At 42.1% G+C, this 26,719-nt stretch overlaps 1 protein-coding gene across 2 annotated transcripts in view; it reads right to left on the bottom strand.

Annotated features, from left to right (window-relative positions):
- LOC118360019 (teashirt homolog 2) overlaps positions 1-26,719 on the bottom strand; it is a 44,519-nt gene that overhangs the window by 5,365 nt on the left and 12,435 nt on the right. The window contains exon 1 of one of the 2 annotated variants that reach the window (XM_035739042.2): positions 15,022-15,343. The exons of the other annotated variant lie outside the window; for it this stretch is intronic. Within the exon in view, the coding sequence (XP_035594935.1) occupies positions 15,022-15,103 (82 nt within the window). The 5' untranslated portion in view covers positions 15,104-15,343. Of the gene's footprint in view, positions 1-15,021; positions 15,344-26,719 lie in introns of those variants that run through there. 2 annotated transcript variants of the gene reach the window in all.

Here is a 26,719-nt window from a genome sequence, read left to right on the forward strand (position 1 = left end):
TGTCCACCAGAGCTGTTTCCAGATACTTGAATGTTAATTTCTCTACCATAAACTGCCTCCAACATAATTTTTGAGAATTTATCAGTACCTCCAACCAGCCTCACAACCACAGACCATGTATCCTGCGTCCTCATCTGCGGGATCGTCTGAGACCAGCCACCCGGACCGCTGATGAAACTGAGGAGTATTTCTGTCTGTAATAAAGCTCTTTTGTGGGGGAAACTTCATTCTAATTGGCTGGCCTGGGTCCCCAGTGGGCGGGCCTTGCTCCCAAGTGAGTTAAAGGCCCGTCCATGGCTGAGCCCCTGCCCATTCATGTGGAATCAATAGATTAGGGCTGTTGCATGTTGAACTGTTGCATGTTGCATGTTGTGCTTATATTTTTGTTCAGTATATAATCCGTTATGTCCTCTTCAAATTCATGTTTGAAAATGTGCATTTTGGGAGAAGTTATGGCAGATGTGCTTTTAGTTAAATATAAATAGGACACAATGGCCTTGTCCAGGCACTTATGCATTTCATGTGGGTAATATTTTTATTTTGAGTCAGGGGCACTCTATGGAGTGGAATGTTGAATGCAAGTAGCACTCAGTACACTGGGTCGGCCCATAGAATGTAGAATGTCATCCTCCTTCGCATTCTGAAAATAAGCCTTTTCTATCAATATTTCACAAGTGCCGCAGGAGAAACCCTGGAGGTGAACTCCTTGCCAGCTAATGGATGAAGATGGAGATGGGACTCAGCCTTTCAAAACAAACATGCAGAATGGGGCCTTTGTGAACAAGGAGCCATGCAGCACACCAGAGGTTCCCCAATGCGCTGTGACCCTGATCTACCGCAGGAGAGATTTCTGTATTGGCCAACTGAGATCGTTGATGGTCTCAAAAACACCCTTCCAGGGTGAAGAGGGAGTGAGTTTTGCCAGAGTACAGAGACATGTTTTATTGATAGTTTTATATATAGTTCTCAGTGAAAAACGAGAATAATATCGGCTCTGACAAGCTTCTAGTTGATGTCTTCTCTTTTGAGAGAGACTATGGACAGAAGTCAATGTAGCATAGCTTTTCTTGCCAAGTTCAAATGATTGTAGAACCTTTAATTTCTGTCTTCCATAACTGAACATTGACTGATAAAATGTGCATTATCAAGTCAAGTTTCAAGAAGTTGTCAAGCATGGTCCTATGGAAAATCAATGGATTAAAGACGCCCTACCGTATAACTGAGTTTCCCATGACAAACGTGCATGCTCACAATTCTGTAAAATTATCCATCCATATGTAACATGTACATTTGAATGATTATTTGACGCTGTAATACAGTATACTGGTGAAATATTGCGGATATAGCCTAAACTGATTTTCTTCTTCATGGGACACTTTATGGAAATAGCAAGCTCTTATAACTAATTAACGGTTTAGGAATTAGCATGAATAAATATTTAACTAAGAGACACTCCGCAATCATACAGCAATGGAGCATGCGGACACACATCCAATAAATGGTTATTTCATGGCAATTAGATGATACGATTTACCACGTTCAAGTAGCTTTATCTACCCTGCCATAGAGCACTATGAAATCCAGCAATGCTATACAAACAAAAAAGTGAATCAAGATAATGTCATTTTATTTTTGATTGGTGTTGACTGAACGCACACATTATGACACAGATTATCACCTGCAGTTTATTAAATAATAATTACACCAACAACAAAAAATGTTTCCCCTATAAATGGTTTGACTGACAAGACTGATTGCCATATAACATTAGCATAATCACTCATTATGCTATGGATATATTTCCAGATGACATTGACACAATTAACAGCAATTCCTGCCATTTTGCCCCTCAGATCAGAAGTTCTATACATCCAAAGGCACCAATTAAACTTTGGCAGGGGTCACTCCACCCACACGTCTACTTCCACACTATCCACCACTCCAGTTTGCCAACCCTTGGTTGATGCCAAGGAGCGTGACTCTTCAATGCAAGGGCAGAGACATTGTGTAAGCTAGGGCCAGTCTACAAGACCTCATCTCTGACATGAAGAGAATACATGTGTAGCAATAGAACCGTGGAATATCCTACACGAGCAATAGATTGTCAACATAATTCCTGCAGTTATAGAATTATAACTGTCAAAATACGAGACGTAATACTACAAGTACATTTTATGATAATTTGTATGACTTTTATTCATTATTCCTACACTTCAAACTAAGCCTACTGACCAAATGTTGTGACTTTAGTATGTTAAGGGCAACATTCAGTTCAACTCGGCTTACAAAATAAGAGGGCTGGCACACCAGGAATTAGATTTAGCATGTCATAAACCCCTGTAAAGCCTCCAATCTGTGTCACTACAAATGTATATATTCAGACAGAAGTATGCAGAGGTGAAAAAACCTAGGGTGTCCACCATAAATCAGCTACTTGAAGTGATAATAACACAAATCCGTTTGAACAAACTCCTGGCATAGCAAGGCCTGAATATCCAGGAGTGGCAGCCGGTTTGGGAGTCAAGTGCAATTTTACTCAATGTTGAGAGCACAGCTAACTGAATGGGCAGTGGTAGTAGTTGTATAAGAAATCATGTTCTCATACTTACAGGAATTATTTGTTTTCTGTTAAAGCTATACTGAATGGACAACAATACGAAACATTTTAAAATGTACCACTAGAACTTTACGTTTTTCCTTCAATCTACTCAACACAGGACAATCAGAGTGCAGAAATGTGTCAGTACGTTTCCCCAGTAACAGTATTCAATGTCCACTATTAGCCTGCTATTAACTTTTGTAATGGCAAAGATATCAACATTTATCCCATGGAAGGTCAACATTTCCCTTATTAAAGTGACAAGGCAATGTGAGTGAGCAGCCTGAGGGGGTTAGCTAATGGACAGCTTGCTTGTAATACCCTGCGATACTCTGAATATCCCAGGAAATACTATCTCACAGAACATTGGGTAATTCATATCTGCAAGTGCCAGGTCTGCATGTCTGTGCCACTTTCCCCAACTGCTCTCCGGTTGTCTCAAGCTACAGTTTTCCCTGCTCGCAAATCAATATCTCTTTTTAGTTCTCATTGATTGCCTGGCGGTGGGACTGACCTAAGCAGGACTGTTATGACATTTCTAGATTTCCCCCTGTCCTTGGAACAATCAATTACACGCACATTGCAATCAAAACCTCTTTGCAAAATGAACCTGCTCCGTGACATTTTCATCTCCCGGATTTATGCCACGCTAGAAAAGAAGAAAAAAAACACAGCAGACCCGTCCGTCTACGGTGTCCCACATAAGAACGTAGCTTCTACACGTTAACAAAGCAGGTCAGGCAAGCGAAGCAATCAACAGACATCTCCCAGCATGCTCGAGTCCAATCTTCACCCCATCCTCTGGAAGACTGTTGTCGATATACTCGTAAATGAGCCTTCTAATTCGCTTTCACCATAGATTTTTGCTATATGATTAAAGTAAGTAAGGTATGATGTAGGTTGCTTTTCAGAATCCTATAGAGCTGGAGAGCTCAGACGTTTGGAGGGAGACACTACTCAAAACGAGGCTGTGGGGGGGGGGGGGGTCAAACACACTGTACTTTAATGTTGATCAAATATCTGCTAAAACTATACTTTTTTGTTGACGTCAACTGTCTGCAAGATGGCTACGCACCTACCAAGGAAAATGTGGCTGGACATTTACCGCAAGACTTTTTTACTGGACATTAGAGAAATATAAACACACTGTACTTTAATGTTGATCAAAGATCTGCTAAAACTATACTTTTGTTGTTGACGTCATACTGTCTGCAAGATGGCTACGCACCTACCAGGGTTTCCGTTAGGAAAATGTGGCGCTGGACATTTACCGCAAGACTTTAATTTACTGGACATTAGAGAAATATACTACCCATACCCATATATATCGGGTGCCTAACCTGATTAGGGCGTCCACCCACGATGCTCAGAATGACAGAAATCACATTAAGAATATGGTCATTCATATTAACAGAACATGCAAGTTGATGATGCAACGGTGTGAGTTCTTTCTTACCGAATTCTGATGCTCACTTCGAAGGTGTTAGAATGACTGTCCACATTTACTTTTCCTCAGCCAACAAGACACGTAACGAACAGCAAAATCAGCATGTCAGTCTACTATCCCCCATAGTAGAAAAGTTTACCTATTCTATTGGTCAGCTTGTCAAGAAAGAAATAGCCTGTTCCAAACAGACTTTGGGACAGTTGTGGAACGATAGATCCCAAATTCATACAACTAGCAGGCCTAGGCAACATAAAGAGTCTGATGCAACAAATCAGAACATTTAGCATAAAATGTTGAAAAACTATTAGTTCTTCACATTACAAAGCAGTAGGTTGGTTACACGCGAATATTCGTTCAATAATGTTTACTGGGAAACACGTTGCATCACACATGCAAGCGGTTTCATGTGACAGAGATTAAAATATCTGTTATATATTCCGAGAGAGGAGAGATCTAGTATGCAACAACTAGCATTGGTTGCTAATATGACTAGGATTGTGACTTTGGCTACTGGACAATGAAAGAAAGTTGATATAAAATCATTTCCTCCATGGATATGATTTTGGCTAGGCTACTTTGAAGCAAGGTCAGACATACCTCATAATATGTAGTGAAACATTCCGGTTTCAAACCATTAAAATGTGTTTTCAAAATGCACACTGCACCCAGCTCATTGCAAAGCGGTGTGTAACGTACTAAATAAGCTTGCCTTCTACTGCCTATGCATTTGATGTTTACGATGCTGTAGCAGCAGCTCTCGTGGAAACCCCGACACTGAAAAGGTTTGTCATCATTATGTACAGTATTAGTATTAACTTCTGCTGGATGCACAAGGCAATCATAAAACTATCTGAACCCAACATGCCAGAGATGTAATATTTGACAGAGATGTCAGTCAGGTAAAGCCAGGTGTTACGGCACGATGTTTTTATCAAGATCAGTCTGAGAGCAGGCAGGATACATGGCCGACATTGCATGAATTCATTCTTGATCACATACCGTAACATTGTGGTAAAGCAGTGAACTCTGTAAATACACTCACTCCTTGTTTCACGTCAAGGTAGAAGACAAATACTCCCCCAAGTGAAGGATACTGTCTATAAAGTAAGGAAATAATCATTGAACTTACAGTAAGTTATTGTCTCTTATTAATTATTACTAGAAGGTAATACGAAATATAAAAAAAAAAAAACTTTATTATTTGATTGTGAACTCAGTAGGCCTACATAACTTGTATGACCTTTCTCACCACCTAGCCTAATGTGTTAAAACGTTTCCTCATGACCCCTGCTGGATGAAATATAGCAAAATACAATACGTCAACCCCACAGTCATAGATACACCCAGAACAACACTGTTATGTTACCAACAACCATAAGATGCAGTCATACAGTGGTTTAAATGCTGTAAAAGGAGTTTAAAAACCTATCTACCTTTCCACAAAGTGGTTATGTTAAGATCTCTCGGAGGGTACTGCCGCAGTGCAAAACCATACGACTCAGAGATTAGTGTTAATTTTTGTATGCATGAAAGGGATGTTACTTAAAGTGCATTACCTACTTCACTAAACAGGGGCTATTCATGCAGATAAATGCCTTGCTTTCATACACCCGCACATTAAATATTTAATAGTCTAATATACTCGAATAGAGAACCTTACCATTTCAAACCAGACAACATGGACAATGTGAAGAAAGGCAGATTGTGAATTTTGCTTAAGGCAGCAGGATGTACTGGGAAGGACTCATACCCAGATTAATATGATAGGATCACAGATATGACACCATATCCTACCATCTGGCTGTTAATTTGGGCAAAAATGATCACAATAATTATGGCAATTAATCAAAGAATGTTTTTTTTTCTCACAAACCAACATTCTGTTCATTAATGAGGGTAAAAACTACTTGAAAACGTGACTCTACCACCTTGATAGCAGCCTCTTTGCAATGTCTATAACACAATCACAACCCTAACATGCTGCTCGCGTCGCGTTCGCGAGCGTTTCAAAATAAATGCATGTTATTCAATCATTATTCAATCATTGCACCCACACCGCTCGTGTGAGTGTCCAGGTGCTAAAATAGAACTGCTTGATGTGCTGCAAGTCCCGCATCTCCTCTTTGGTTTTTAGGACCATATACCCACGTGAGTGATTAAAAGATGAACTGAAGTCCACACTCCATTGCAGTTGGTGGTGGTAATGCACCTTAAAGTTCATTGCCAACTGCAATATAAAGTGCAAAAAAGAAGAATGAGGAAAGATTACTAGAAACAAACTCGGTTTACCCCTTTATCTGTGGATTAATTGTCAGAGTAGAGGCCCTTGTGCATTTCAGGTAAAATAACAACCCAACGTTTATATCTCAGGAAATATTAGCTAGCATCAGCAAGCTAGCTAGCTAAATTGCCATAAATGTTTAATGCTTTTTTCGACCTGTCACAAAATAATATAATTGGTTCAGAGTTCGCTTTGATATTTCAACCTGCGTGTACTGATCGCGCCTGGTGTTGGTGGACAAAATCAACATGCATGGCGCACGCAGACGCACGCAAGCGTTCTGGTCAGCATGTAAGATGGCTGTGTTACAACGCTGTAAGAGAAAAATAGTAGCAAAAACAGCATGCTTAATTGGAGATTTTATCTTTTATATTTTGGGATTTTCATGTTACAAAATACAAATGCTGGTATTTGCTAGTTTGTCCCTGTCTCTCCATCGATATTAATCACAATTCTTACTTAGTCACATCAAGCTGTGGCTGCCATCCTACAGTAGCTTCAGGAGTCCCGTAGCTCCAGGAGTCCCGTCCTTCCCTCCATGATGTCACTGAGCGACGCTGCTCTTTTTGATGCCTGGCTGCTAGAAGCTTCTGCTCCAAGACGCATCACTCGGCCCGCTGCCTAATTGGAAGTGAGCGGCGGGAGAGCATTCCAATCTGCACTCCAGCACCTAAGTCATCATTTTGAGCGTGCCATGGTGCTACCGCCAGCCGCCATGCCGCCTGCCTGCCACCGCCACACAGGCAGTACTATTGCTTCATGTTGCACCTCACCAGAAGAGTGGGGCCACCCTTTCAGGGCTGTCAGGAGAGGTTTTACACCCCTTCACCAAAATACATGGATGGAACCACGTGAATATTGCCTCACTGGCAGTGGCACTGCTGTCCAAGTTCAAGGATTTTAGTTTCTGGCAAAAGCTAAATATCCTTTCTTAGAAAAAAGAAAACTACATTTAATTATGAACAGCAAAAATTGTCAACATAAACACGTCCCTTTTTCAGGACCCTGTCTTTCAAAGATAATTCCAAATAACTTCACAGATCTTTATTGTAAAGGGTTTCAACACTGTTTCCCATGCTTGTTCAATGAACCATAAACAATTAATGAACATGCACCTGTGGAACGGTCGTTAAGACACTAATAGCTTAGACGGTAGGCAATTAAGGTCACAGTTATGAAAATTTAGGACACTAAAGAGGCCTTTCCACGGACTCTTGAAAAACACCAAAAGAAAGATGCTCAGGGTCGCTGCTCATCTTAGTGAACGTGCCTTAGGCATGCTGCAAGGAGGCTTGAGGACTGCAGATGTGGCCAGGGCAATAAATTGCAATGTCCGTACTGTGAGACGCCTAAGTCAGCACTACAGGGAGATAGGATGGACAGCTGATTGTCCTCGCAGCGGCAGACCACGTGTAACAACACCTGCACAGGATTGGTACATACAAACATCACACCTGCGGGACAGGTACAGGATGGCAACAACAACTGCCCGAGTTACACCAGGAACGCACAATCCCTCCGTCAGTGCTCAGACTGTCCGCAATAGGCTGAGAGAGGCTGGACTGAGGGCTTGCAGGCCTGTTGTAAGGCAGGTCCTCACCAAGCATCACCGGCAACAACGTTGCCTATGGGCACAAACACACCGTCTCTGAACCAGACAGGACTGGCAAAAAGTGCTCTTTGCTGACGAGTCGCAGTCTTGTCTCACCAGGGATGATGGTCGGATTCGCGATTATCGTCGATGGAATGAGCGTTACACCGAGGCCTGTACTCTGGAGCGGGATCGATTTGGAGGTGGAGGGTCCGTCATGGTCTGGGGCGGTGTGTCACAGCATCATCGGACTGAGCTTGTTGTCATTGCAGGCAATCTCAAATCTGTTCGTTACATGGAATACATCCTCTTCCCTCATGTGGTACCCTTCCTGCAGGCTCATCCTGTCATGACCCTCCAGCATGACAATTCCACCAGCGATACTGCTCGTTCTGTGCGTTATTTCCTGCAAGACAGGAATGTCAGTGTTCTGCCATGGCCAGCGAAGAGCCCGGATCTCAATCTCATTGGGCATGTCTGGGACCTGTTGGATCGGAGGGTGAGGGCTAGGGCCATTCCCCACAGAAATGTCCGGGATCTTGTAGGTGCCTTGGTGGAAGAGTGGGGTAACATCTCACAGCAAGAACTGGCAAATCTGGTGCAGTCCATGAGGAGGAGATGCACTGCAGTACTTAATGCAGCTGGTGGCCACACAAGATACTGACTGTTACTTTTGATTTTGACCCCCCCTTTGTTCAGGGACACATTCCCTTTCTGTTAGTCACATGTCTGTGGAACTTGTTCAGTTTATGTCTCAGTTGCTGAATCTTGTTATGTTCATTCAAATATTTACACATGTTCAGTTTGCTGAAAATAAACGCAGTTGACAGTGAGAGGACGTTTCTTTTTTTGCTGAGTTTAACTAATAAACTGCATTTAAATTGACTTAAAAAAAAAACTACATTTGTATTTGAGTAAGGGAGAGAGCTGCTGCCCAGTCCAGCCCAGTGCTGCAGCTTTCTACTTTCTCTGTCACTTGGTTTTTGAAGAGCTTGTGACATGGCTCTCCAGGAGCGACATGATGAGGTCTGATGGTTCCTTTCTGCAGAATAGCAGTTTACCCCTCATTCACCCTTATCAGATAGAGAACCCATCATCTTAATGTACGCCACTCATCCAACCCTCGCATATTGGAGCTGACCAGTCAAGCAAACAGGGAGGAACTAATAAAAGACCATCTTGCTTCGGTTCAAATTTCCCTGATTGAATGTCAGTCAGGAATGTTTGCGTGGCTTGGCAGGCAGGCAAGCAGGGTAGGGGAAAGTGGGCCATCGTTTAAAGGACCACTGCCTCGTACAGATTAGGCCTTTGTTCAAACATTTTATGAGCCACTGGCTGATAGGAGTATGTGACAATCTATTCTACACTTGTCTGATTGGACTGGGAGTTTATGATGCCCAGCAGTTCTACCACATACAAACTCATTAAAAGATCCACAATAATTTAACCAGGTCATTTGATTGCATATGTCTTTTCATATATGTGGATATATTTTGGTTTGTATCTTTTTGGAATATGTTCCAAAATGAAATAAATTAAATTATATTTTGGTCCATTTCTATATGATGTGTGTAGTGATACAGTGTGTTTTCTCAATAACATATATCATATCAGAGAGTATTCAACATGTGATAATACAATATGAAATAAAAATGCCGGTGGCGGTCCATCTCACTCCAGACATAGAGTGCATTCGGAAAGTATTCAGACCCCTTGACTTTTTCCACATTGTGTTACATTACAGCCTTATTCTAAAATGTTTCAAATTGGGGTCTTTCCTCATCAATCTACACACAATACCCCATATTAACAAAGCAAAGAATTTTTGAAATGTTTGAAATATTACCCTTTACTCAGTACTTTGTTGAATCACCTTTGGCAGCGATGACAGCCTCAAGTCTTCTTGGGTATGACGCTACAAGCTTGGCACACCTGTATTTGGGGAGTCTCTGCCATTCTTCTCTGCATATCCTCTCAAGCTCTGTCAGGTTGGAATGGGAGCTATTTTCAAGTCTCTCCAGAGATGTTTGATCGGGTTCAAGTCTGGGCTCTGGCTGGGCCACTCAAGGACATTCAGAGACTTGTCCCAAAGCCACTCCTGTGTTATCTTGGCTGTGTGCTTAGGGTTGTTGTCCTGCTGGAAGAACCTTCACCCCATTCTGAGGACCTGAGCGCTCTGGAGCAGGTCTTCATTAATGATCTCTCGCTACTTTGCTCCGTTCATCTTTCCCTCGATCCTGACTAGTCTCCCAGTCCCTACTGATGCAAAACATCCCCACAGCATGATGCTGACACCACCATGCTTCACCGTAGGGATGGTGCCAGGTTTCAGCCAGATGTGACACTTGGCATTCATGCCAAAGAGTCCTTTAGGTGCCTTTTGGCATATTCCAAGCGGGCTGTAATGTGCCTTTTACTGAGGAGTGGCTTCAGTCTGGGCATTCGACCATAAAGTCCTGATTGGTGAAATGCTACAAAGATGGTTGTCCTTCTGGAAGGTTCTCCCATCTCCACAGAGGAACTCTGGAGCTCTGTCAGAGTGACCATCGGGTTTTTTGGTCCACCTCCTTGACCAAGGCCCTTCTCTCCCGATTGCTCAGTTTGGCCGTGGGGCCAACTTTTTCTATTTAAGAATGATGGAGGCCACTGTGTTCTTGGGGACCTTCAGTACTACAGACATTTTTTGGTACCCTTACCCAGATCTGTGCCTTGACACAATCCTGTCTCAGAGCTCTACGGACAATTCCTTCGATCTGATGGCTTGGTTTTTGCACTGTCAACTATGGGACCTTTATAGATACAGGTGTGTGCCTTTCCAAATCATGACCACAGGTGGACTCCAATCAAGTTGTAGAAACATCTCAAGGATGATCAATGGGAACAGGATGCACCTGAGCTCAATTTCGAGTCTCGTAGCAAAGGGTCTGAATACTTATGAAAATCAGGTATTTCTGTTATTATGTTTAAAACGTTTTCAAAGATAAATAAAAGCCTGTTTTCGCTTTGTCATTATGTGGTACTGTGTGTAGATTGATGAGGAATTTTTATTTTATTTAATCAATTTTAGAATAAGGCTGTAACTTAACTAAATGTGTAAAAAATGAGGGGATTTGAATACTTTCCGAATGGACTGTAGGACACTCGCTGTTACATTTCCTCTTCCCCCTGAGATAAGTGAATGTATACAGTCACAGTTACAGCATCATGAACTTTACATGAGCCAAAAAACTGGCCATCAACAACAGCAGACCTCAGTCAAGGTCAAGCTTAGCCTGATGAATCTGATACTGCAGCTGCCTGGACAAGAATGCGTATTCTATTAAAACAATCTGCATTTCACTAACTCTCCCTCCCACCTCTGACTCTATGGATCCTTCATTATATTCTGGATGGGATCCAGCCTAGGCATTCCCTTATACAAGCAGTTTTCAGAAAAGGGAGGCTTTTTTTATATTCCAAATTCATTAATAGTGGATTGTTTTTAATGAAGGGAAGAAGTGGCAATGAGGCTACACAGTAAATTTGCAACAGAAGCGTGGTACTGTCAGATGGTTTCTTGTGGGACCAAAGGCTGTTTCATGGCAAGCGTAAAGGGGAGAAGCAGACCCGCCAAACCTGCAGCAGCTCTGGGGGGCGAGACGAGCTAAAAAGTAAGAAAGGCAGAAATGCTTCAAAACCACTCTGCCTCCATCCCATTCATTTTAAAGGCAAATTTGTTGTCAAATGTCCTTTTGCAAAATGATTAGGGCCTGCTGTTTTTCTGAAAAGCGTAAACTTTGGGATTTGCCTGGCGCTGCATTGTCACTTTGACAGCCCGTTCTGAGAACAATGGCTGCCCAAATAGTGAAATGTGTTGGCACCCAATCACTGAAAGTTTCCTCTCAATACAGGCTGGCTTCTTTCTGCTGTTTGTGGATATTCGGTAGCATTGATATCTAGATGTTGATTAGAATGAAAAAAGAAACACGCCAGTGAATTGAAGCTCCCTAAGGAGGCACATCAGCTATTGTTGAGAGATTGACAGTCACTCCATTGAGTCAATGTTTCAGTTCATAAAAACCTATTTCTATAGGAGCTGCTTAAAGAGTACATTGTTGGAGTGTACGCCTCGGTTTGTAAATCAGTAACATTTAAAGTAAAGCAATATCATTTAGTGGTAGGGGCCTACCACTAATACTGTTTTCACTACAAAAATAACTGTACATACCATAACCTTGTAACCCTGGCTACATTACTTTAGGATGATATTATTTTAGGTTGTTTGATTTTCTAGAGTTCAGTAATATTTGTATGTAATCGAGTGAAAAAAAAAATTCTTATAATTTAGATGTGAGGCAGTGGAACTAACAGCCAAATACATATGGAACATCTGAGTAGGCTATGTGTATTATTACATGCATATAGAGGTGTTCCAATAATATTTCCATTGCAAAGTTAGTAAACCTACAACAACACAAATGTTGTCTTTGCGCTATATCCTCATTTACCCTGAGCTTCTCAGCAGTGACATTTCTGTGGTGTTCAACCGTAATGGAGGAGGAGGAGGAGGAGGAGCTGCCTGCCTGACGAGTGCAGGGCCTTTTTTATTCATTGGTTCATTTATTGAAAAGAAGGTAGGCGGATGGAGGAGGCAGTGGAACGGAACCGATACCCCGTGTGGCTGTAGCTTTTGAACTGAGGGAGGGAGGGAAAGGAGGGAGGGAGGAAAAGGAGGAGAAAAAAAGGTTGAGAGGAAGGCGGAGACCAGAGCAACAGAGGAACGTTAATGGAAATGAGTGACAGGCTTTCAGGATGATTTACAACGGGTGGCGCGCCGGCAGAGCCGGAACTTGATGGATGATCCTGAAAGACGGAGACGAACCATAAATCATGTCTTTGAATCATTGACAGAGATAAAGGAGAAGGAGGAGAAGCGGTGGCATTGACGTTCATTCTTCCAATAATGTACATTGACGAGTTACACTACGGAGCCTTAATTAAAAAGTGAACACGGCGGGTCCTCTCTCTCCCCCTCTGCTTCCCCTCCCTCGTTCTACTCCTCTATCCTCCCTTCTCTCTCTCTCTCCCTCTCTCTCTCCCCCTCTGCTTCCCCTCCCTCGTTCTACTCCTCTATCCTCCCTTCTCTCTCTCTCTCCCTCTGTGGCGATATCAATGGTAATTAAAGATGTAGTAGCATCCCTGTCCCCTCTCCCTGCTCTTGTCCCGTATAGCCGCATCCTCCGGCTTCCCAAAGCACAACGGACAGATTAGATAAGTGCACTGCTTAAAGATAATGTCACTCCTCAACAATATCAAGGAGGTCCTACTCCATTTGTTTTTACATGTGCAAACAGACCCGGCAACACACACTGAGAAAAACATACAGCGGGCCTACACACCTACACAGTGATAATAGCGTGGAGGTACACACTAACCGTTTGTTTGTCACATGCGCCGAATACAACAAGGTGTAGACCTTATTGTGAAATGCCTATTTACAAGCCCTCAAAAACGGAATTGTTGGTTAAGTAAGAAAACGGTTGCAATTTAAAAAAATAAATAACACAATAGAATAACAATAAAGAGGTCATCTGTACACAGGGGGTACCGGTACCGAGTCAATGCGCGGGGGTACAGGTTAGTCGAGGTGATTGAGGTAATATGTACATGTAGGTACCGGTAAAATGACTATGCATAGACAATCAACAGCGAGTAGCAGCAGCGTTATAAAGGATGTGAATGCAAATAGTTTGGATAGCCAATCGATTAACTGTTTAGCGGTCTTATGGCTTGGGGGTAGAAGATATTAAGGAGCCTTTTAAGACGTAGACTTGGCACTCCGGTACCGCTTGCCGTGCGGTGACAGAGAGAACAGTCTATGACTTGGGTGGCTGAATTTTTAGGGCCTTCCTCTGACACCGCCTGGTATAGAGGTCCCGGATGGCATGACATATTTGGGGGGAAAAAGCTGATTCAATAGAGTAATAAACATCAGTTCAGTCTTTGACCACAACGAATGGCTCTATGGATGAAAACAAAGCTAGAAGAACCCTGGAGTAGCAGTGAGGCTGAATGAGTGCCATTCCACATCAGCTGAGCTCTGTTAAAGTGTACACAATGGAGCAGCGAGGTGAAAGTAATCCTAAACATCTGCCGTATGTGTCCTACAAGCGCACACTGTTTGTTCAAGTTCTAGGAAAGGTATTAGCAAGCGAAGGAGAGCGAGGGACATCAATTCATGCACTAGTTTCAGGGATTCCGAATGCAGGCGAGATCGGCTGTGCGTTGTGTCACTGCTCATACAGACAAAATGGAGACCACTGCTCCGGTAATGCTAACACTTAGATTTTTGGAAGATTAACAGCAAGGGGATTCTCTTATGGATGCTTTAACACACTGTGACATCAGGTAGTGCCCCGGAGGCGCATTACCGTGTGGGTTGTTGCGTGTGCGCGGCCTACATGGTGAGCATGTAGCAGGCCTGGTGGACTGTCCTAAGTGTCCTATATTCGATGTCTGTAGGAGACTGGGGAGAGTTGGAATGTATACTGGGTGTGGGGATTTTCACCGATGTTGCCGAAGGACAGACAAAGCACTCTCACTCCAGCTGGGGGAAAATCTATTTTGGCAGGCTAAAATGGAAATGAAGACACAATGGCCATCAAGAGTTGAAAAGCTGTGACAGTAGAACTCATATTGGTGACTACTTGTGAATATAGTATACACAAGCTCACATGCACATTGACACAAACAGCTTTTCAAACGCAGTAGTAATCATTTTCAGGTGGGATTTTGACATTGTATATCAATCATGTTTGATCCAACAACGGAATCAAGACAGTTTGATGGACAACAGAAGTAATTGCTTGTCAATTCATCTGTTTCAGTTTTCCTTTCTCGGTTTTCTTATTGCAGTCCCGGCTCATATTCTTTTTTTCCCTCTTCTTCAAATTCAAGCCACCGAGGGAGAGCTCAGAAGTCAAACAAATAGCATATCTCCTACAAATAAAAAAATAATAATCCACCGTATGTCATAACACTGGTGGTAGGCGTATTCTGTACAGAGAAAACAAGCCCATCTAAGAAGTGCTGTCCAGTTGAATGAAATAAAGAGCTTAACGAACCTCTGCGAGTGTTGGAGCAGTCATTACTTGGCTCTGTGATTCTGGCCCCTGTGATCTTAAATGGTCTTAAAAGATGATCCATACAGTAATGAAGCCAGTGCTCCTGTTGGCTCCCAGCCCAAAGTGGAACATAATCAAAGTGAAGTCACATGGGGATAATACTGTAGCCCTGACTACTAAAACCACAGTGTTTCTTCCTTGTCGTATTTATCTTACAATTTACCAAAATGTCTGTTGTCGATAAAGCATCCGAATACTTGTATTCAATGTATACTGAATAATATTGTTTTGTATTCAAAGAGGCAAAATCATATTCAACGAGACCTACCCACCAGCAGGCTGAACTGAAGTCTACTGCGTCGGTGCAAATGCAGCATGTAATGGCTAAGGCTAAGGCCCACCCTGTCCCTCTTCCTGACTCCTCTGCTCAGCTCAGACCACCCTGCTCGCTGCATGGCTGTGGCTGTAGCTGCACGTGACAGGATGATGCTGCTCGGTCCTTGGACCCATCGCATTGTTTTTCCTGGACCGTGGTAAAAGCAAATAGCAGCTTAAGGGCCCCGGCACTCACACTAAAAACCAAAAACCCGTGGAGTCATTCATCAAAGCGTCAGACAAACTACCCCACCTACAGTACCTCCCACCCCCCAAGACATGGCTATCTCCCCCCACTCTGGGTTTTAACTAGGACTCCAAATAATTCCAGAAATGACAAATGATACTTATAGCTCTTGCCTGTGCTGAATCAATAAGCATGCAGAACAACTATCCATCTTGAGAGGTATTGACAGCAGCGGCTTGACCAACATCGGTGGCTTTATTCAGGAGTAGGATGCGGAGGGAGAGAGACAGTACACACAGTAGATGAATAATATTATACAGTTCCAAATCCAGCCTTTATAAACAAACCTATTTTAAAAATGGCAGCCGCCTCGAGATAGAAGAGTAAAACAGTAGAACCTCACAATGCAACGCGAAGCAGAACAGGCCATGTCCTCTATCCTCCCACTAAACAAGGACGACTATCCATCCATTTGTGGAAATAATGTGACCCGCTGAACTGGGACAGGGGTTATTTTGACAGGAGCACCTGCACGTGTTTACATGGCAGTTTGTAGCTGGGCTATGAGCTGATGGGCACTGATAGGGCCCCTCTTCTCTCCTCTCTGGGGGTGTCAGGCCTATATCAGAGCAGCAGCTGACAGATAGCACTTCAGCCCAGCTTTAGCTGCAGCTCCCCTTGAGGGGCTGTGATTGATGACTAGCACTGCCACCTAGATCCATTTTCTGCTCCAATCTGACTTTTCTACCCCAGGTAGCGTAGCTGGTGGATACCCTACAAAATCTGTTATTTTTAATTCCCTTTTCTCTTCTTCCGAAATTCAAGGGTTGTTTTAGTGAAAGAGCTTACAAACACAGTTACCGGAAAACATCTAGGTTAAACAAATTATTTAAACTCAAAAGCTTGCTAGTGAATCTTGATCTTCAACATCATTTAGAACGGCAGGATGTTCAGAACAACAATACCATTAGTACTGAAAATGTTTGGACCCCAGACCCCTGCAGGTCTAAAGGCATTTAAGAACACTTAGCTTAGCCATCTGGTAGACAATTACACAGGAACAAACACTCCGCCTCAGCAAATAAGGCTTGGGTCATCAATCACAGAGGATAGCCAGAAGTTCAGCTGCTATTCCTCTAATGATTTAATAACCCCATGAACTGAAGTCCTCTTTTCTACTCTCTACAACAAGGTTTCACTCAACTGACGAGCGACACAAAAAATAAACCATCGCGTCCAATTGGTGGGGGTTCGATTCTGAAAGAAAGCTGTATTTTAGAGTTTAATTTTCAAATTGGGATATCAGCTATCCGCAACAAATGTGAATAGCTATACTTTGAAAACAAAACCATTTGTTTTAAGACAGCAACGATAATGAGTATGCCAGTGAAATGCAGCATTATCACTATCTTAATGTGCAACAGGCAACGAAGATAAAATGGAACTTAAATTGTAGCACAGGGTTATAAGTCAAGGAATTTCAAGCATTCATTGTTTTCCGTTTCAAGCAGTTTACTTAATTAACATTTGGCCCATGCTTTTTAATTGCAATCATGGTTCCCTAAGGGATTCATAAGGGGGCTGTGCAGTAATTGCAAACGTTTATATGAGTTGGTGACACATTCTCAACCCTCCATGGTGAATTTTCAGAGTAGAAAACAGATAGACCAGCAGGTTGATTAGTCATGCCTGTCTACGGAACATCAATACACTAGACACCAGGAAGAAGATGCTCTGTGGCTCCATTCCTTCCACTGTAGTAGTGCTATGTTAATACTGTTAGGATACTTACAGTTCATACACAGTATGTTACTGTAGCACTGTAGGGAAATTGGATAATGGTTTGATCCTGTGAAGGCAGTGGCTAAAGGCTGAACAAACCCTGTAAACCAACTATACATGTTTTATGCAAGGAGAGTGTTTCTGAGCCAATGAGAATTCATTGGGTTGTTTCTGGGTTGTGGCCCAGGCCTGCATGGAGACAGTAGAATAATATAATAATAATATATGCCATTTAGCTGACGCTTTTATCCAAAGCGACTTACAGTCATGTGTGCATATATTCTACGTATGGGTGGTCCCGGGAATCGAACCCACTACCCTGGCGTTACAAGCGCCATGCTCTACCAACTGAGCCACAGAAAAGTAGGCCAGCACCACACTACAGTCTCTAGTCTCAATCTCCTCTGGTACACGTGTCACCTGCTCGCCTGCCTGCCCATGTGGCCCAGTTGAGACGTGACTTGAGCAGGTCTGGCAAGAACCAAATGTTTTCGTTTACCTCAGGGGCGGCTACACTCTCCTTCAGCAGGAAGTGGCAGCCTTACATGTCAAGATACCGGCCCCAGACTCTACTGCTACCTGAAAAGGTTGTGCACTCTGAGTTGGGTTTAGAAGACTCCCCGACACACCTCTGCACTCAGTGCGAGTGAAGGTTGTGAAGGGAGCGACGATGTCTGTCTGCAGTGGCTAGTAACCTGGTCTGATGTTTGTGTGTCTGATAAACAGTGTGAAGTAAACGCAGGAAGTTACTGGCACAATTGGAGCTTAGAGACAGGTCAATTATGCCTTTTCATTGAACTTAGATTCTAATACTGTATGTAACAACATAGTGAAAACTGAACATATTTTCAATCAAGTGCACATTCACAGTATGATCAGGTTTGCTTATGTGTTCACCAGATTTGATGGATCTCTATTCAGCCGGGCAGCAGGGGATGGAGGTACTTTATAACCTAAGCTCAACACATTTATTTCTAGCTGAGGACTTGGTGACAGCACATTTAACATTGTGATCTCCATATGAGAGACAGTTAACACTGTTGACAGTTGAAAGGCTCTGAGCATGCAATTTCCTATAGGCCTACAGTATGTTCGCGTCATTTGTCATTGGATGGCGACAGAGTATCACTTCCTGATAAAACCTTTAGTTGGACCAATAAACTTAGATTTGATTTTGGGGGAAATAAGATGAACAAAGATTGCCTTTCACATTCCAGTAAAGCCACAAAAACCAATAAAGTGGTGGTTAAGGGGGTTTTCTTGATGGGGTGGACACAAGAGGAGGGTTGGGGGTTGGGAGGCTGGGTCTGTCTATAGAAACCTGATTCATGATGTACTTAGTTCAGTGTGTGTGTTCACAGGTTTCAGAGATTTACAGTCAATTAGAACAGCAGGGGTAAAAAGGGGAAGGGAAGGAGGTATTTCTCTGAGAATAAGTTACGGCTTGACACATTTATTTCTGCTACTGCAGCTGAAGACTTGGTGACAGCGCATCAGAAAAGATTTTGTGTGATCCCCCATATTCAAAACGTGAGAAACGGTAAATGCTGGAGACAGCTGGAAAAATATTCCAAAAGAGATCAAAATGCCTGCAGCTCCTCATCTTACAGTTGGTAGTGTGTTTTGATTGTTTCGAGTATGTTAATGATTATTCAATGTTTGCCATGTGTCAATTAAACAAAAACCTACCACAGAAACCACTGGATATCAAAACTGTTTACAGATATCAGTTCAAATAAAATCAAACATTTCATAATAATTACCAGTCGCTCTATTTGATAACTAATCAGGATTCAACACACCTGGGCGTTTTCACACCCGGCAAGGTACTGCTATTAGCCCCTTCAAATGTTATGTAATTATAAGCAGATGTTAGAAAATGATTATGATACCAAGATCATGCTAGATTGCCAACCCAACAAGTACTGCAATGTTCAGTTGTGGATCTACCAGCAGGCTGAAAAATCCTACCGCTAACGACATGTCACAAGCCTTCTGTCTCCATTGAGATATGAAAACTCTTAAATCTTCTTTCTGGAGACATTGAGTGATTGAGCCAACCAGTGCAACAGGGCACAAAGTAACATCTAGGAGAGGTACTACTCATATCCCCCTTCGAAAAACTCCAGCGTTTAATGATCCCCCACTAAGGAGAATCCACACACCTCCGAAAGAATTCAAAATCTCTTTTCCCACAGCCTCGTTCAGCCTTTATGATAAATGACACCCGTCATTCCGCCGTTGCCAAACAGCACAGAGGGGAATTGTACTGATATATGATTCACAAGAACAGGAAATAAACTCTCCTTTTCTCTATTGCTGCGTCTCTTGCCAAGTAGGATGGACCTGGACAGTGTCAGTGCTCAGGCTGAAAGCTCAGAACTGAGGCACTGACTAAACCTAAAAAGGAATAGACAACAGTATCAAAACCTGAACTCTACCCTTTCTCAAAGGCTTGAGCTGTTACTAACTGATGACGAGAGCTGGGTCATTGTTTAAAAAAAGAAAATCTCCAACAAAAGAATGTATGAGAACAAGCTGAGGTAAAGACAGAGAAAAAAATAATCAAGCTGGCTTGAGCAACCGAAAGTACGTCATTATAAAATAATGTAAAAAAAAAAACATTTGAGAAAGAGCAACCTCCTCCTGCCCTCAATTACTATATAGTAAGTCAGGCTAATTACTGCTCCTTGATTATCTCAGATTCCTGTGTGAGTGAGTGAGTGATAGAGTGAAGAGGAGAGAGAGAGATTGATACGAGAAAAAGCAAGAAACAGAGAGAGAGAGAGAGAGAGAGAGAATAGAGAGAGAGAGAGAGAGAGAGAGAGAGAGGGATAGTCCTATTTGAAATTGAAAGTTAGCAGGGCACACAACAAACTGTATTGATATTTTATAGTATGTGTGAGGCTAGGTGAAGAAACATTTATCGCACAATCTACTAAATGTTTTTATGATGTTTCTCCACTACATCCGTGGTAACAATATGATTAAACACACCGATTTTCACATTTCATAAATGTATGTACGTTTTTCACCATAGATGTAGGCCTAATATCAGACAAAACCCCATTTGCTCTGTGTTCACAGTGCTGCTTATATGCTGTGTGTGGCTGTATGACTGCTCCTGCTCGGCCTGCTTTAGGAGTAGAGCCCCTTCAGGCCAGCCAGCCAGCCAGCCCAGTGCTCTGCTCTGCTCAGCGGTATGCCTCCCACTCGGGCACTGAGCACAGGGATGTGCCCAGGGCCAGGAGCAGGAGCACTCAATCATCCAGACAGCGACATCCTTTCGCCATCACCATCAGAGGGGCCCCTATGGGGGGACGGGGATATTTATGAGCAGCACGTTCAGACACACGCCCATGCGGCTTGCGATTCCGCTGATATACTACCGGCTGGACTGTGGGATGGAGACATATAGTTCATCTACTCCTCATCCCAGAGTCAGAACTCTGGAAGTGCTCCTCAGAGCTTTGTACTGCAGGTTGGGTCAGCCACATGTAAATCTGTTCAGGATATGTTGTTAGGATGTCTGACTTGAATTGATGTAATAGTTAACAGGGTCGTTGTTAACAACGCCTTTAAAAGTGAGAATATGTTGACCAACAAAATACTTAACTATCTGTGATGGTAAATAAGGGCAAAAATGTTTCCATTGCTGTGATGCATCTGTATTATCACTAAGTGCCATTTTGTGTTTTGATTGCATCAATCTAAACATAGATGGGAAAAAAAATGATTTACCTCAGAGTGTTGTGTCGGTATCTTTCTTTACTTATATTTCAGCGAGTAGAGTGAGACCAACGGAAACCATGTATATAACTGACAGAAGGAAATGAAATGGAAACGGCTTAAAACTGTTACTATCAAGAAAATGCTACTTTGCACCACAAGGGGTTTCTTTCCTCCGGGCGGGTGGGTGGGTGTATAGAGGGATTAAAAAAAGCCATAAAAATGTCTCTGTAATGGCATTAGTAGTGTTTCACTGCCTTTAAAAATGTCGAGAAAAACATCTGCTTTGCATTTTTCACTCCCTCTGTACTACTTTGTCTTCCAAATGATATCTTTGTGAGCACTGATTTAAATGCTCTCACCGTTTTTTTTTAACAAAACAAAAAAGTATCAAAAGTAATTTATATAAACATACCGTATGATATTAATCGTACAATGGAAAATTGTTTCACTCCCACACCTGAGCTAACTATATGTCTACTACTATTACATGAATTCAGAAACCAAACAAATAACCAACTTGTGATTAGTTTATCGTAATTGTCTAGACACTGTCAATCTGTGGCGTCAGCATGTACGGTACCTTCAGAAAGTATTCATACCCCTTGACTTTTGTTGTTGTTACAGCCTGAATTCAAAATGGATTCAATGGAATTTATCACCCACCCACACATAATACCCCATAATGACAAAGTGAAAACATGCTTTTAGACATTTTTGCTTATTTGTTGAAAAGAAATATACCTGGGTCAATACTTTGGCAGCGATTACAGCTGTGAGTCTTCTGGGTAAGTCTTTAAGAGCTTTCCACAGCTGGATTGTGCAACATTTGCCAATTTTTCTGTAAATAAATGTTTTCAAACTTTTCGATTTGGTTGTTGATTTAAGTCAAAACTGTAACTCGGCCACTCAGGAAAATTCACTGTCTTCTTGGTAAGGAACTCCAGTGTAGATTTGGCCTTTTGTGTTAGGTTATTGTCCTGTTGAAAAGGTGGATTCATCTCCCAGTGTCTGGTGGAAAGAAGCCTGAACCAGATTTTCCTCTAGGATTTACCTGTGCTAAGCTCAATTCCATTTATTTGTTATCCCAAAAAACTCCCCAGTCCTTAAGCATTACAAGCATACCCATAACATGATGGAGCTACCCCTATGCTTGAAAATATGGTGGAAAAAATGATGGAAAGTGGTACTCAGTAATGTGTTGTATTGGATTTGACCCAAACATACCATTTGTATTCAGAACAAAAAGTTTAATTGCTTTGCCAAATGTTGTTGCACTATTACTTTAGTGCCTTATTGCAAACAGGATGCATGTTTTGGAATATTTTCCTTCTTTTCACTCTGTCAATTAGGTTAGTATTGTGGAGTAACTACAATGTTGTTGATCCATCCTCAGTTTTCTCCTTTCACAACCATTAAACTCTAACTGTTTTAAAATCACCATTGGCCTGATGGTGAAATCCCCGAGTGGTTTCCTTCCTCCCCGGAAACTGAGTTAGGAAGGACGCCTGTATCTTTGTGGTGACTGGGTGTATTGATACACCCTCCAAAGGTCATTCATAACTTCACAATGATCAAAGGGGTATTCAATGTATTATTTATTTTTAACCATCTACAAATAAGTGTCTTTCTTTGCAAGGGATTGGAAAATATTCCTGGTCTGGTTGAATCTTTTTGAAATTCACTGCTTGACTGAGGGACCTTACACATGTGTGGGGTACAGAGATGAGGTCGCCATTCAAAAATCGTGTGAAACACAATTAGTGCACACAGAGTGAATCCATGCACCTTATTGTGTGACTAGTTCAGCACATTTGTACTCCTGAACATATTTAGGCTTTTGCCATAACAAAGGTTGAATACTTATTGACTTAAGACACTTCCGCTTTTAACTCACAAATCATTTGTAAAATAATAAAAACAAAACAATTCCACTTTCACATGATGGAGTTGTGTGTGTGTGAGCTAGTGACAACAACAACAAAAATATACATTTCATCCATTTTAAAACGCAGGACGTAACACCAACAAAATGTGGAAAAAGTCAATACTTTCCGAAGACTAAACATCCAAACAACACAATGTTTATGTTATTTGGATTTTCTCGCCTCTCCTCCTACTAAAAGAAAGAATGTATAAAGCTTAGCATTCACATTCACACCCAGGTCACATAAAAGGAGCCAGTGTTGAGTAAACACCTTGATTGCTTTATGGCTGGCCCTCTAACCGTCAGCTACAGCAGCCCAGTCTTGTCTGTCTGTCTTGTCTGTATCCATCCTCTGTTTGGTTCTGGGAAATCCAGGCCCCGCAGTAATCTTTTCCCTGCTAGCCCTTTAATAAACCACAGGCCGCTTCATTAGCCTGCGCTCACACAGTGATTGATTGCTGCCAGTCACAGAAACCCCATCCTACCTCTTCTCTCCCTCAACCCACAAAATGAGCCACTTCTTCAGCTACCACCCATCATACTATTAAAGGAGAGTATTCACTTGGAGCCAGAGAGGGGAGTGGCCTCAGCTCTCTAACATGGGCAATGTAACAGTGTTCCTTTTGTTCAAACGCTTGGGTCAACATCGATTTATGGGATGTGCTATACAGCATCTAATTCTATTATTTAGGAGTTCACATTCTGTTTTGGTACGAGTAAAGACACCAGAATGATCGCTCATTGGGTTCAACGATGAGCTGTTCCTTCTAATAAAAAAGACGGTTGAATGCACCTTGATTGTTAAAGAACCAGTTGCCTTTAGTAGGGAATGTTTTTGTAGATGACATTTAAAGAAAAAGTAATATATCCTAATCTCAGTTGTAATTCCAATTTATTTTGTGCACCACATTATAGTCATTGGCACACATTCCTATTATGTGTGGGAAAGTCTACTACATTGTAGTAAATGAATTAATTTCAGAAATAAAACAGTTTTATTTATGGTGACGTTGGTGCTTATAATATGGAAATATCAACCATAATACAAACGGATCACACAATTTAGGTTCATATTATAAGGTGTAAACAAGTCGTGGCTGGAGAAAACACCAAGGGCCACAACTACAGTAATTTAACAGAAGACCAGGAAACTGTATGACGCCTTTAGCTACAACAGTGATAGAATATACAGTATAAATGGGTAATGAGGCTTTATGTTTGGGTGGCTTTTCATTCTCCTATCCTGGACTGTACTAAAGTACCGTTTCAAATATTCCCTTATCTAAAATGTATGGGCTATGTGATCCTTCACAATACTCAATAGAGGAAGAGAGATACAGAGGGGAAACGTGCTAGATGGTGTTCAGCTGCAGTAATATCACTATCTCGCTCTCCTCACCAAGAATTGCTATAAAGCTATTTCGAAAATTGCACCCATATATTTCTGGGAGACAGTTAGCTCCTCTTGGTGACAGTGCATCTTTTACATTGAATTATACCATTCAGAGTAGTTATCAGAGCAGGTCAATTACTCACAGCACAGGCCGGAGCCCAGTGCCTGACGCCAGAGCCAGCCTACTGCCCACAACCTACTGCCTCCTGCCCCTGCAGAGAGAGGACTCAAGATAGACATTCACAGTCACACCCCTACGGTGCTCATATCTGTCCACACACCAATTCAACACAACACCTTCTTTCGCTCACAGAAAGGCGTCTGCATGCTTCTCATCTGAAACAGTTTGTGCATATAGTGCATTCGGAAAGTATTCAGACCCTTTGACTTTTTCCACATTTTGCTACGTTTACAGCAGTATTCTAAAAATGATTCAATTGGTTTTTTCCACATCAATCTATACACAATACCCCATAACGACAACTCAAAAACAGGTATCTAGAAATGTTTGCAAATGTATTAATAATACAAATGTGAAATATCACATTTACATAAGTATTCAGACCATTTACTCAGTACTTTGTTGAAGCAACTTTGGCAGTGATTATAGTCTCTCCCATTCTTCTCTGCAGATCCTCTCAAGCTCTGTGAAGTTGGATGGGGAGTTTGACTTCATAGCTATTTTTCAGGTCTCTCCAGAGATGATCGGGTTCAAGTCTGGGATCTGGCTGTGTCACTCAAGGACATTCAGAGACTTGTCCCGAGGCCCCTCCTGCGTTTTTTTGGCTGTGTGCTCCGGATCATTGTCCTGTTGGAAGGTGAACCTTAGCCCTAGTCTGAGGTCCTGAGTGCTCTGGAGCAGGTATCTCTCTGTACTTTTCTCCGTTCATCTTTCAGTCGATTCTGACTAGTCTCCCAGTCGCTGCTGCTGAACAACATCCCCACAGCATGATGCTGCCACCACCATGCTTCACCATAGGGATGGTACAAGGTTTAGGTCCAGACGTGACACTTGGAATTCAGGCCAAAGGGTTCAATCTTGGTTTCATCAGACCAGAGAATCTTGTTTCTCATGGTCTGAGTGTCCTTTAGGTGCCTTTTTGGCAAACTCCAAGCGGGCTGTAAAGTGCCTTTTACTGAGGAGTGGCTTCCGTCTGGCCACACTACCATAAAGGCTTGATTGGTGGAGTGCTGCAGAAATGGTTGTCCTTCTCTCATCTCCACAGAGGAACTCTGGAGCTCTGTCAGAGTGACCATCGGGTTCCTAGTCACCTCCCTGGCCAAGACCCTCCTCCCCTGATTGCTTGATTGCTCAGTTGGGCCGGGCGGCAAGAGTCTTGGTGGTTCCAAACCTCTCCATTTAAGAATGATGGAGGCCACTGTGTTCTTGAGGACCTTCAAATGCTGTAGACATTTTTTGGTACCCTTCCCCAGATCTGTGCCTCGACACAATCCTGTCTAGGAGCTCTACGGACAATTCAGTTGACATCATGGCTTGGTTTTTGCTCTGACATGCAGTGTCAACTGTGGGACCTGATATAGACAGGTGTGTGCCTTTCCAAATCATGTCCAATCATTTGAATTTACCACAAGTGGAATCGAATCAAATTGTAGAAACATCTCAAGGATGATCAATGGAAACAGGTTGCACCTGAGCTCAATTTCGAGTCTCATAGCAAAGGGTCTGAATACTTATGTAAATTATACATATGCAAAAATGTCTAAAAAACATTTTTTTCTTGGGATATTGTGTGTAATTTGAGGAAAAAAACACATTTTAATCAATTTTAGAATAATGCTGTAACTTAACAAAATGTGGAAGAATTCAAGGGGTCTGAATACTTTCCGAATCCACTGTATATTATGACAAAACATTTTGACGTTTTTGTTTGTTTTGATCTTCTGCAAGTTTTTTGGGGGCTGTTTGTGCACACAAAAATGTATCAAGAGGCAAGCCAAAGTCAGTTGCCAAAGTCTATGCCTCTTCGTCGGTGATTGGTCAACAGTAGAAATCCTTCAACTAAGTGTTTGTTGTCATTCAACAAGGGATGACTTGTTTTCATGCATATTTTTTCATTGGGAAATACTGCACCAAACATCTTAGTTAGATGTCAAATGAATGGAAGATTTCTTGAGTTATTTTAGATTCATTTGAACTATTTTGGCTACGGCGTCTCAAGATTGATAAACAGTATTTTTTCTTGTTTTTTTAAGTGAATGTTGGCTACAGTAGGCGCCAGCCGAACCAAAACACACTGACGCCTTAACACAGTTAGTACAAAGCAACTTTGCAAGTGTTAAAATC

The sequence above is a fragment of the Oncorhynchus keta genome, chromosome 27 (assembly GCF_023373465.1).
Source record: "Oncorhynchus keta strain PuntledgeMale-10-30-2019 chromosome 27, Oket_V2, whole genome shotgun sequence".
NCBI lineage: Eukaryota > Metazoa > Chordata > Actinopteri > Salmoniformes > Salmonidae > Oncorhynchus > Oncorhynchus keta.